Source organism: Protopterus annectens, chromosome 13.part0, assembly GCF_019279795.1.
Source record: "Protopterus annectens isolate FY-2018-M chromosome 13.part0, PAN1.0, whole genome shotgun sequence".
In the NCBI taxonomy this organism is placed as follows: Eukaryota; Metazoa; Chordata; order Ceratodontiformes; family Protopteridae; genus Protopterus; species Protopterus annectens.
This window is the reverse complement of record NC_056747.1, coordinates 56,528,737-56,543,068: the sequence shown is the minus strand read 5'-3', so window position 1 is coordinate 56,543,068 and position 14,332 is coordinate 56,528,737. Positions and strand designations below refer to the sequence as shown.

The window sequence follows — 14,332 nt, the reverse complement described above, 5'->3', positions numbered from 1 at the left end:
TTTGTTCTGTACAGTAAAAGCAGCAATCTGTTTTGTTTTACAGCTGAGCTGAACACTATCGCTCCCATCATTTCCAATTTCTTCCTGGCATCCTACGCCCTCATTAACTTCTCTTGCTTTCATGCTTCACTGGCCAAGTCTCCAGGTAGGCAGACCATTATTTCATTGGAGCTTCTTGACAAAGGAGGAACATGTGTGAGATGCACATGCTGCGAGTAAGGACAAGAAGAGAACAGCACGCCCTGTTAACTTACTCATGTATCACAAAGACCATAGCTGGCATTGTCTTCATAAACAGACAGGAGGCATCATCATATCATGCATTATGCTGTACAGTGCCTTTGTTCTGATGCTTTTTTATTTACCATTATTCATGCCTAAAATAGACTGATTGTCTTCTTATGGACTGTATGATTGGTTTATAGTAAGTCAGAAACAATGGAACATAATGCAGACAGTGAGGACTCATTCCGTTTGAAAATAGCTTATCTGAGCCTGTAATGTCTCAACATGCTGCTTATGCCTTTTGCTGTCCTGGATCGCATATGAAACCTAGAATCTCACTGCAGTTCCAAAATAGATCTTTCATGTGAAAGACTGTTTGAGCTGCAGCCTCCACAGATTCCATATTACCCATCCAGTTGTTTGGTAGCAGATGAGGGTGTGAAATGTCACATGCTCATCAGTTAGTGAGTGACAAGTGTTTTTGAGCTTAGCCACTGCAATCCCACTTGTACACCCAACTAGTTTCTCCCATTGACCATAAGGGATGGAGGGCCTAGACTCGGGGTAAATTTACATTTTCTGAACCATTTATCTAAGTTAGATTTGAATATAGTAAAGGGCATGCTTTACTTTAAAGAATTAGTGTTTTGGAGTTAGGGAATTCTTTGGGGAGAGAGATATGCCATACCAAACCCCCCTCTTTATGTTGCAGTATAGATTTAGGTCCCTTGAGCTTGTATTTGTGCTACTGCCATTTTGTTAAATATGAAGCAGATTAAGAAGAGATGGGTCATATACAGCCTCACAAGCTAGGCATAGGTCATCTTATAGGAGTCTAAAGAAGACAGATAAGAGAGACAAGGCTTTTAGACACTCTGGGTGACTTACTGAGTTCATACCTGACATTTTTTTAATAAGAAACCTCTGAGGTTTTTTCAGGTTGTGTTAAGTGTTTAAATAGCTAAATACTGAAGGACGCATTCGATTCCAGGATAGGTCTGAAGTTGGGGCAATAGACGGGAATGATGACCACATTTGGTTGTGAGGAGATGCCCTTAGTAATCAGTTGGGTGAGGAAGAAGGCTTTCATAATGACAGAGAGAGTTCATTATTGATGAAAGGGCCTAGGTCTCTAATGACAGCCTTTAGTCTAGCCATTCCAGATCACCCGCATACACACACACACACACACACACACACACACACACACACACACAGTTACGCACACACAGACACACACACACACACACACACACACACACACACACACATTAACATATTCATTTCATATATAACACACATGTATGCACCCGTGCAAACACACACACGCACACATACACACACACACACACACACACATACACACGAATGCACGCGCGCACACACACACACACACACACACACACACACAAACACGAATGCACACACACACACAAACACGAATGCACACACACACACACACACACACACATGACCCCCTCATTTACATAGCAGTTGTGTATGAGTTCCCAAACTGTATGATGCTATATTTTTTGGTATTCAGTTTTACAACATGATCCTGGCACCACAAATTTGTTTAAGGTAGGCCTTCTTAGAGGATATGATTGTTTTCACAGGAGATGATGATGGCTCCAAGCTTGCAGTTATCTGCAAACTTGGTCAACCAGGGGCTTCTAACGAAAGAGATGACATCAGAGCAGAAGCTATGAACCTCATTTTCATCTATCTGTGAACTAAGTGGATTCATGTCGCGTCACTGAAGGTAATTTCGGCAAATGCAAAAAAAAAAGAAAACTGTTCACCAAAACTACCATTCGGCAAACAACTCTGTACATACCAACTCTGAGGTCACACAACAGTGAAGAAACAAGCAAACTCCACTGTTGGAGAAAGTAATTTCAGTGGACAGCACTCAGTCCTTTTTGCATTTGCCAATATTACTTTTGATTACATGACATGATCAAGAACTGAGGATATTGTTTTCAACAAGAGTACCAGGGGTGATGTAACAGAGCAGAAGCTTCAGAGTGGAGCTGACCAAAGCATCATCACTTGATAAAATGCTTCTACATCATCATTATGTTATCACTTAACAATGTAAGGTGAAGGTGTTAGCCCTATGCAGAACCAAAACAGCCTCACCATTGTTATGACTGGATCAGGCAGAGAGCTCCTGGCTGTGGATGCCTTTCAGTTGGTTGCTTAGTTTCTGTCTTCAGTATTGAACATGGGGCAATTTTGAAAGACCTGTGTACAAGCTTCATTCTTTGCTGCAGTCATGAGTGTAATTGTTGAACTGACATCTGCATCTAATTCATTAAGACAGGTGGCCTGAAAGCAAACTGGCTAATCTGTGGTATTTACCTCTCAATGATGCTGGTGATATGTGCTGATATGCAAGAAAATGTATCATTTCAACTGGAAAATATAAATTTGGCACATAATGAAATGACTACCCCCCCCCCCCACACACACACACACACACACATGGAAACTGGCCAAATTTGTTTCTGTGACTTTGAGATTAATTAATATTACTAAAGTTGAAGGCTGCATGCAAAAGTCAGACCTGCAAGGAGTATACATGTGCTTTTCATATGGATGTTAGCCACATGTAATGTATGTCAGTCTATGTACATTCTCAACAGAATATCACATAACCTGTTCACCATGTGAATGCCTCTCCAAGGTTGTATATCAATCTTGAGGTTCTGAACATGAGTCCTGTATGAGAGTCAGGTCTAGTCATTTGAAGGCTTATGAGACTGGCTTATGACATTGGCATTTGAGTATAAATGTCATTCATGACTATTGATGTCATTGTACTTACTGGATTGCCCACCACTGCTACTAATACATGATGGCCACCACTGCCACCAATATGTGATGTCCCCACACTGAGCCAGCAATCAAAGAGCCTGAATCCACACCACTGACACTGAAGAGGGATGTGCACTTGGAATACAAATGGTTGCACTTAGTATTTCCAGATGCAGACCACTCGACATCAAGCACAATTTTCCTTAAGAGCACACAGGGACATGCTCAGCTTGCAGTGTGGATGTCTCTATATTTGTCTCTCTCTCCAGGTCCCCAATAAGACTCATCACTGGTACAGCTGTAGGGTTAGGTCCTCAGCCAAATGTCCAAGGCAAGTCTTTCAGCACCCTCTCTGTGAACCCAGTGCTTCATCTCCCTGACCCAAGTAGCTGGCACACACACTCTTTAAGATTTGATTAATACACACACACACACACACACACACACACACACACACACACACACACACACACACACACACACACACACACACACACACCTGGGAAAAGCTGGCACAGGTTTATTAGCTATGCCCCTTCTGCCCAGACTAGAAGGTGGTTATCACCACCAGCAGATACTCCACAATCAGCTACTCTAAGGCCCTTAACAAAGGGTGTCCAGTTATATGGTGCTGTATTAATACTAATATAAATGATAGTAGTTTACCAAGACAGCTGGACCTTCTGGAGTGGCCCACACAGTGTTACCAAATAAATATAAGCACTCTCAAAGGTTAAGTACTGCCTACAAGGACCAGCCACAATACATATGTTAAATATATTTAATAATAAATAATAAAAGAACATGAAAATATTGAATATATATATATATATATATATATATATATATATATATATATATATATATATATAAATATATATATATATATTTACAATAAACTGCAGAGTTCAAATCACAAAAAATATTGAAATTAACATTAATGGACAGACTCATACAAATAAAGAAAAACACACTAAACTAAGCTTTACTATATTCCTGACTAATCTGAAGGAATTACTGTTCCCTAGTTAAGTTACTTACTATCGCAAGTAAGATGCTGTGGGTGAGGTTTTTTTTAGTTAGGTTCCCCAAAGCAGAATACTGAATACTCTGAGATTTCTCTTTGTAATGTCTAAAATATAATTTCCAAGGAGGCTGGCAGAATGACCTCATCTGGTCACCTGAGTCTAGGTTCTCACAGTATTCCTCTTTGAAGCTGAGACAGGAATTTAGCATAGACAGCTGCAATACATATCTAAATGTTTATGGCAGTGCTTGGGGCTTCCCCTCTTTTTACTGAGCTAATGAACAAAGGCCTTCTCCCAGACCTAGCTTCTCCACTCCTATTCAGCACTGTGGTGTGCTGTTTTAGTGGTTTAATAGCTCATTTATATTTCCCTTATTTTTCTTAAAGTAAGCTAGCCAGTACATTTAATTCAGTTACAATAACACATGTACATTTCTTTTCACTTCAGCAGGGTGCATTGTTGATACATTTTAACACAAGCAAACCTCACAAATACATTTTCATTGCAAACATCTGTTCAAATCAGTTTGATCTTCAAATGACATATCATTCATTACAAAACTCTAGCTGCTATGCTGGCACTTGCCCATATCATCACATATACGTTAGTGCATTATGCCAGCAAATTACTATTTGTACTATAAGCATTACCTCTACATCTAACAGCCAATAAAGTATATATTTCACTGAATCCCAAATGAGGGACTCTAGATAGATTGGAGAGCTTCCAAAGCAGTCATATACTGTATAAATGAATGGGTCAAAAGTGTCCAGAATATGCTGGTGTCTTGTCCAGGATATGTTTTTTTGCCTTGCTTCCACCAAATGCTGGGATATGCTTTGGCTTCTCTGTATCCCTAAAATGGACTAAGTAGGAAGTCAAAGAATGAATGAATTATGAATGTATGAGTGAATGAATGATAAGTCCATAAATGTTACAGTGCCATAGAAATTACTTAACCACTTTAAGAGCTGATAGAAATTGATATGAATGATAGCAATGCATGGGTCCTGATGTGATACATGAGTATACTGTAATAAACACAAAGTTAACCTGAGAAGCAAAATTTAATCAGAATATGGAATCCTAATGTTTCAATGAGTTTTAATTTGCTGTAGCTTAAAGTATTGTGTCCAAATATTAACTACCTAAATTGCTGAGCAGATGAAACAGCAGTCTTACAGTATGAAAAGTAGTTAATGTAATGTAGGACGCACACATGCTTTTGTAGGGTCTGTATCCATATACCCTCAATGTGAAGGCTTTGCCTATACACACCCTGACTTTAAATACCCTGTGTTTATACAGTATCAGAGTGTAAAGGAAAATGTGTTTTTTGTTTAAAATAAGTCATCTTTTTTATTTTACTTCAAAGTGGTGTGCACTTGGAGTGAGAACATTTACAGACTCTGACTGTTCAGGAAACGCCCATCACTAGCATGCATAGACGGAATCTCTCTCTTTTAAAATACATCATGGGCCAAATTCAGTAAAGTTACAGCAAGGTGTACATGATGTAGTAACCTGTCCACATTCAGAGACAGAGCATTGCAATGGAGTGTCTCAACAGCCAAACTGGATGCTAATCTGGCAGTCCAGGGAGAGGGATATCCTAATCACCCATGTGCTTTCCATGCACTTGCCTGTGGTGAGGCTTTATGGTTTGCTTGGCCGTGTAAATTAGCATGGCCACTACTTGCCACTTGTAGCAATGAATGCACCCATAAGGCTGTATTCACCCATCACAGTAAATGTAAGTACTGGAGAGTTTAAAGCTCAGGTAGCATTAGTGGATGTGTTAATGTCTGTACAGATGTGTGTATGTGTACGTGAGGTGATCCTTGTGTGTGTATCGCAGAGGTAGCAGTAGGGGGATTACTGAGGGGTTAAGTAATGTGTGTGAGTGCCATCTGATGGGGAGGTGATTTTGTGTGTGTGTGTGTGGGGGGGCTACTACACTAATGAGCAAAACCTACATCATTGGGCTGTGGAGGACACCTTTTGGCAGGTTTATGTCTGAAGATATAGAACAGGGATAACACTGTAATCTTATGCCTTAACAGCACTTACATATAACATGGGTTGAGGGGATACTAGACACATCTTAGGTCCTAACAGCACTTACACATAACATGGGTTGGTGGGACAGTAGACACATCTTAGGTCCTAACAGCACTTGCACATAACATGGGTTGGTGGGACAGTAGACACATCTTATGCCTTAACAGCACCTACACATAACATGGGTTGGGGGAACATTAGACACTGGGGCTACTGTATATTGCCTGCCCTAAAAGCATTTATTTAAACAAAAAAGTGGCATGTAGAGCCAATAACCACCAAGAATAATGACTGGGATGTGTACTTTTGCATTTATATTGATTTACTGTGCTGGCTGTGCACTTAATTTCTAATTAGTGTGTGCGTGTGTGTGTGTGTGTGTGTGTGTGTGTGTGTGTGTGTGTGTGTGTGTGTGTGTGTGTGTGTGGAAGAGTGAAAGGGTCCTTGTGCTAACTGAATGCATTGGCAGCCACTGTTAAATGCCACAATAAACTGTTGACATTCACTCCCTGTAGTTAACATACATTTAGAAATATGCAAATTAGCCAATTTTTACTCATTGCAACTAAAATGTCTATGAATAGCAAAATAACACATTGCTGAAACAGGGACTTTTTAACTGCAGCCCATAACATGAAAAGTGGGGTTCTTTCTGAGGAGGCTCTCAATAAAAATCTACCCAAACAGCAGAGACCACCAAGGCAGTAATGCACTCGACCACCACAACACAACACTAATCATTAGACACATAACTCTCCTAAACAGTGTGCCACTCAACTAAAGCCCCTAAGGCAAAACAGCATGCCCAGCACACTAGTCATTGATGACTCGATAGTGATGCACACTGATGTCCCACGCACTAGGTTGAATAAGGAGAAAGTAACAGTCAGCTACCTGTCAGGTGCCAGGATCCACCATATAACACACGCACTCAGGTCCCTCAACAACAGGTACAAATATGACTCTGTTATTGTACATGTAGGTGTGAATGACCTGAGACATACCTCCCTGGACTACATGAAAAGAGATGTGGAGGAGCTCTTGGATTATGCAGCCAGGGCGGATATGACCCTAGCCCTGAGCAGCATCCTACTATCACCCAGAATGATACCACAGTACAAGCAGAAAATGGTTGACTTCAACAACTGGCTACGTTTCTGGTGTCATTCTAAGGGGATCCAGTATCTCTCTGCCTGGGATGACATGATTGACAGATCTTAATGCTTTGCCAGAAATGGCCTGCATCTGTCACCCCTGGGCATCCAGATACTAGCCAAGGCTGTTACCACCCCTATAGTGCCTTTTTTAGGTGGTGTTCCAAAGACCAAATTACCACTATAACAGCTACAAACAAATTAAATCTTAGGGTCATTCTGCTCAATGCTAGAAGTCTAAATCTCAAAATGCAATCGCTCAAAGCACTCCTTAAAATGGAGAACATCAACATTTGTGCTGTAATAGAGACCTGGTTCAAGGCAGCAGAAAGCACCTCTGCATTACCAGGCTATAACTCATTCCACACCTTTCGGCCCCAGAACTTGGACTGAAGATCCAAAGGTGGTGGTGCTTCCATATTCATAAAGGATGCGCACACCTCCAGACTGGTAGCCCAACATAATGCATGCATTCAGGTGCAGCTAACATTGGGTAAGACAGTGATTCAGGCCATAACCTGTTATAGGTCCCCAACCATGTCCCAAGACACTCACTCCATGTTCCTAAGCACCCTGGGGAATATTAAAGTCCAACCTATCACACTCATACTGGGCAACTTCAACTACCCCTCCATCAACTGGGAAAACTACTCATGCACCAATATACTTGCCCAATGTTTCCTGGAATTCATTAATTCCAATGCCCTGGACCAGCTCATTTTTACCCCCACTAGAGGTAGCAATATCCTTGACCTGGTCATTACTAACATGGGTGATCATTGCTCTACACCAGTAGTGTGGCTACCTTCATGGCACCCATGCAAATGGAGAATAGTTGCATGAACACTGAATCATACACCAATGCACTGTACAAACACGTACACAAAAGCATGGATCTTACCATACCCAATAGAACCAAGGTGCTCTCCTCCAAAAAAAGGAAGCCAATCTGGTGGTCCCCTGCCATAAAGTCCCAAGACTGGAAAAACTCCCTTATCAGCCTCAACAAAATGTTGAGATCCCACATCAAATCTTCTAAAGCTAGCTATGAAAACAAAATTGCAGCAGATAGTAAAGACAACCACAAGACCTTCTATAGTTATGTAACGAACCTCCACGGCAATACCCAGATTTGCTCTGCACTACTGCACAATGGTACCCCCTATACCGAGCCAACAAATATTGCCAGTGTACTGGCCGACAGATTCAGTGCCAACTTTACCGCTCTCTCCCCCCAAAGGACCAATCACAATACCAGTAGATTGCCAGGCACCCAGTATTACTGTTGCACAGGTTAAAACAGCACTGTCCAAGGCCAAGAATACAGCTTCTATGGGACATGACAATATCCCTGGCTGTGTTCTACATGAACTACAGAGTGAACTGGCACCTCACCTGTGTGCCCTGTTCAATCACAGCCTCACCTCAGGCTTTGTCCCAACCAAATGGCGAATTGCTGTAGTCACCCCTCTCCACAAAGGAGGAGCGACTACAGACTCTGGGAACTATCACCCCATTAGCCTGGCAAGTCTGATATGCAAAACTATGGAATGCATCATCATGGACCTAACAAACAAGGATATAGGGAATCTCCAAACTCTGGATCCCACACAGTTTGGTTTTGCGAAGGGTAGATCATGCCTGCTCAACTTGGTCGACTTCTTTGAGTCAGTCACCAGAGTTGTGGATGATGGCAAGGTGGTGCATACATCCTACCTTGATCTTTGATACCATTCCCCACTCAGGAATCATAGAAAAACTCACTCAGCTAGGTATCAACCTCTGTACCACTAGGTGGGTTGCAAACTGGCTCACAGATAGAACCCACAGTGTGAAAGTAGCTGATTCCAAGTCAGACTGCCAACCAGTCAAGAGTGGAGTTCCACAGGGATCAATCCTGGGTCTTCTCCTGTTTGGTATCTACTTCTCAGAAGTCCAGTCCAACACGAAGGTACTCTGGCTGACAAAGTTCGCAGATGATTGCAAGCTGGGAGCCATTATTAGCTCACCAAGTGATGTTGACACTCACTGAGACCAACAACTGGTGTCAGAACCATGGCCTTAAGCTCAATACCAAAAAATGTGTCATCATTCCCTTTGGGAAAAACCTAGTTCCCGTGAACTACCACATCGATGGTAGTCCACTGAACACAGAAGGCGTTATAAAAGATCTGGGAACACTGGTTGACAGCAACCTCTCTTTTGACCACCACACTGCCACTGTGGTCAGAAAGTCCTTCTGTGTGGCACATCTCATTACTAAGGGTTTTGCATCCAGGAAGAAAGAGGTCATTGTCTCCCTCTACTCTCCCCTTATTAGGCCAGTCATCGAGTACAATGCCCCATTTGGCATGTACCTCACTAGACACCTGCAACAACTGGAGAGGCCACAACAGTGCCTCAGAAAGAGGATCCTAGGCCTTAAACACTTGTCCTATATGTACAAAAAAACTCCAACTATTCTTTGTCTCATATTGCCTACTTAGAGATGATCTCTGCTTGACTTACAAAGCCATGTCTGACCCAGCTCTGTTAGAAATGCTATGTCTAAAGAAATCCCAATCCCTCCGCTCCACACACTCAAGAGACCTCAACCTCATTACCACAGTCAATAGAACATGCTGGAGTACAGGTTCATAGCCCAGAGACTGCCCATGCTATGGAATAGACTTCCCATACATGTCAAACAGAGCACCTCACTGGCCCTCTTCAAGATAAATCTTGATGAGTGGATGGGAAATGGAAAATTCACCCCGGGGATCACTCTAGTGGCTCTGCTCGACAGAGCCACTGGAAACTAAGGTCGGGTGGCATGATGCCAGGGTAATCCTATGGGCTAGGCTTGTAAAGGCTCCAGAACCAGAACCATTAGCCTAGTACACACCTGTGATCCTATGAAACTAATCCTAGAAATACAATAAATATATTTTCCTCAGTCTAGCAGTATTGATATAGCAGAATCTCAACGCTTTAACTGATTGTTTGAGGTCTGATGAAAAAGTAGCTGTTTAAATAGTTTCATAGATTAGTACTAAGCTAACTGCGCTTGCGGGCCATTTTAAGCCTAGTCAGTTATCCCTTGTGAGACTCAAACCCTGCACCTTGTGTTTATAAGGCAAATACCATAACCATTAGGCCACCCTCCCAACTATTCAAAATGCAGCCTCCCAAAATAGCTATGTTCTTTGGCATATAGCTGTTTTCAGTCACTAATTTAGGGTTTCCTTGGTTTAAAATTATATACATAGATGAAAACTATTACAAGCCCATTAGTTATCCCTTGTGAGACTCAAACCCTGCACCTTGTGTTTATAAGGCAAATACCATAACCATTAGGCCACCCTCCCAACTATTCAAAATGCAGCCTCCCAAAATAGCTATGTTCTTTGGCATATAGCTGTTTTCAGTCACTAATTTAGGGTTTCCTTGGTTTAAAATTATATACATAGATAAAAACTATTACAAGCCCATTAGTATTCTATATAAAATCTTGTATTGTTACAAATAGTGTTTTTTTTTTTTTGCACAACTCTTCAACATTTTTTTCTTCAGCTTTCATATTCTTGTGATCCACTTTGCTTTCTTTTTTTAAGATGTAACAATTATTTTTATAGTTGCATTTTAAATATAACTAGACTCCAACACAAAAATATGATAAAGCCCACAGCTTCTTGTTTTATGTACTAGCTGTCCCACAAAACAGGTGATGCACTGATATTTGGAGATGCATGATCATTTTACATGTGAACAACTGGACGTGGGATAAGCTAATCTTAAAACAGCAAGTTTTACCAAGAGAAAATATTGTTTTCAACCAAAGATCTTTTAGTGACTGGTATTTTTTGACTGAGAAGAAAAAAATCTGTAGGAATGCAAATTTAAACTTGCAGATTATTAACACCTTTTGTGCAGTGTCAATGAAAGCAAAATATGTTTAAATTGTTTAGCATCCCTTTGTGGTAGCAAACTACTGCATGCACAGCAGGTGGTCTGATTCTCTGGCAGAAATTTTGTCTCTCCTTTTGCTCCAGAAATGTTTGTTTAGTAAACTGTGAAAAGAGCTGCTAACCGCAAGAAACTAATTTAAAAATTCTAATTAAGATGAACGTAAGTGTGAAGCTTAGAGCCTGATGTGATAGACGCTCAGGTCCCACATGCTCTGCATTAAGTTGCTTAGAAGGTGTAATTTCAGTGTTAGAAATGTTCTATCTTGATCAGACTTCCTGTATGCAATACCCTGGAAAATTCTGCGGGAACACATGGAGCAGTCAACAACTTGTTGTTATCAAAATAGATATCCTTCACACAGGAAGAAGCCAGAGAAGGCAGAGGAAATAAGGCCATAATTACAAGGGATTCCTTAGGATTTTAATGTTTCCCACCTTACAGAGTATGCGCTAAAAAAACTCCTAAGGAAATCTGTCTTGCAATGTGTTTACAAACAAAAGAAGAAAATGTTACTTGTGGATCTTTAGGAGGCATTAGGGACATGAAGTATCAATGCTGCAACAGGTAACACGCTTGACTTTGGTATAGAAGTTTATGGGTTCTCTTCCAACAGCAGGTAGATTGATTGTTGTTTTTGCAGTGCAGCATAGGGGGTGTGTTAGATGAGACATTAAAATGAGGCCCTGTTTGCTTAAGTTGGTGGTAGCTCAGGTGGATGTTAAAGATATCATGGCACTTATTGAAAAGGAGATGTTCCATTATGCCCTGGCTAAATTTCCCCTGAAACCAAGCTATTACCCTAGTGGGACTAAGCCAGACAGTTTTCAAGGTTGATTCAATACTGAGGCTTAATGACAGCTTTTATTTATTCCAATCATGTATGAAATCTTTGATAAATATGTTTTTTCTTCATACAAATCATAAGAAATTCAAGATAACTGAGTGTGGGACTCTATGCCTTGCCAAGGCCCACTCATAGACAGTACCCCTTCTATCAAGGAAGCTAGGCTTGACAAGCCCTAGGTCAGCTTGTGAATGTCCATCAAATCATGCTGATCAGGTCTGAAGGAAGACAGTGTATCGTTGTGCTTCGTCTGCAGAGGGTGTTTGTTCCAGAGGTGAAGATAACACTTTGTCATGAACCTATCCTTCCCCCATGTTTTATTTATCTGTTGCTGAAGATTTAGATCCCTGGTTCTGGTAATAGAAGCACTATTTGATTTGTGGAGATCAAAAAACACTGGGTTCTAAATGTCCAGAAAGACAAGACAGAGCTCTCCTCTCAGGAGCATAAAAGACACAGAATAAATGGATCAGAGGCATAGCTGTCTCAACCACTGCCCTGTGCCAGTCCCTGAACTAGTGCCCTATACCCTTGCTCAAACTGAAAAAAAGAACTTCTGTCAGTCTCCAAGCCAACAGATACACACTAGCTGCTCTTCAGTGGAAAGAGCAAAAAATAAATAAATAACAGAAGGGTGTAGTAAATAGAATATGTTTTAACTAAGCATTCAGAAGAAATATTTGCTATGCAAACAGATAAAAAGGAGATGAACAATAAATGGTGGAATAGCACCTAAATGTGAACAAATGGTAAATAAGCTGGCTGAACTTGAGTATAGGTCATGTGGAGACAACTACGTTTTTAGCTTCTTTTACATTCGCCTATCCCACACTACCCCTGACATTCTGCCAGCTGGCTGCAGCCCCTCTGATTCTAGTGTTGGTCTTCTCATTCAGACTTCCCTTCTCCTCAATCACTCCTCACAGATACCTGAAGGAGTAAACCTGTTCCAGTATTTTACCGTCTATCTCAATTATCAGCTTCTTCTGGTTTCCCCATTTGCTGTCTTTACAAGTGTTTTATCAGCACTCATTTTCATCCCATGTGCGTTCAGTTTTCAATTCCATTCCCCTATCATCTGTTGAAGTTCTTGTTCAGAGTCTGATTGTAATGCCACATTATCTGCATACAGTAGCTTTGCTGATCTCTCCCCATGAATGGTTTGTTAATGTAGTTCATTACCAGTATGAACAGCAGTGGGCTCAAATCTGAACACTGATGCACACCCACTCTCACTGTGAATCACACTGTTCATACTTGTGTCATTACGTCCTTCTAAATAGTCTGCACTAATTCTAGCTATGTTTCCAGGACTTTGAACCACCTCACGACTGCCCAAATCAACCATCTGTTTCACTATAAACATTGGGTTGGTTGTGCTGTATCCTGATCTGAATCTGAGGTGATCCTCTCTCATCTTACTTTCTGCTACTTTGCATATGTCTCACTCACTCCCTTCCAGAACCTTCAATGTTGTGTGACAGGAGTGTGATACCTGTATACTGCACACAGTTGTGAATATTCCCCCTTCCAGGAGTTTGATACCTGTATACTGCGCACAGTTGTGAATATTCCCCCTTTCAGGAGTTTGATACCTGTGTACTGCACACAGTTGTGAATATTCCCCCTTTCAGGAGTCAGATACCTGTGTACTGCACACAGTTGTGAATATTCCCCCTTCCAGGAGTCTGATACCTGTGTACTGCACACAGTTGTGAATATTCCCCCTTTCAGGAGTCTGATACCTGTGTACTGCACACAGTTGTGAATATTCCCCCTTTCAGGAGTTTGATACCTGTATACTGCACACAGTTGTGAATATTCCCCCTTTCAGGAGTTTGATACCTGTGTACTGCACACAGTTGTGAATATTCCCCCTTTCAGGAGTTTGATACCTGTGTACTGCACACAGTTGTGAATATTCCCCCTTTCAGGAGTTTGATACCTGTATACTGCATACAGTTGTGAATATTCCCCCTTTCAGGAGTTTGATACCTGTGTACTGCACACATTTGTGAATATTCCCCCTTTCAGGAGTTTGATACCTGTATACTGCACACAGTTGTGAATATTTTCCCTTTCAGGAGTTTGATACCTGTGTACTGCACAAGGTTGTGAATATTCCCCCTTTCAGGAGTTTGATACCTGTATACTGCACACAGTTGTGAATATTCCCCCTTTCAGGAGTTTGATACCTGTATACTGCACACAGTTGTGAATATTCCCCCTTTCAGGAGTTTGATATATGTGTA

General features: G+C 41.2%; 1 protein-coding gene across 1 annotated transcript in view; it reads left to right on the top strand.

Moving 5' to 3' along the window:
- The window catches only part of LOC122787830 (solute carrier family 12 member 2-like), a 1,020,929-nt gene that overhangs the window by 484,259 nt on the left and 522,338 nt on the right, over positions 1–14,332 (top strand). Inside the window, exon 13 of the mRNA XM_044054742.1 lies at positions 44–145. Within this exon, the coding sequence (XP_043910677.1) occupies positions 44–145 (102 nt within the window). The remainder of the gene's footprint in view (positions 1–43; positions 146–14,332) is intronic.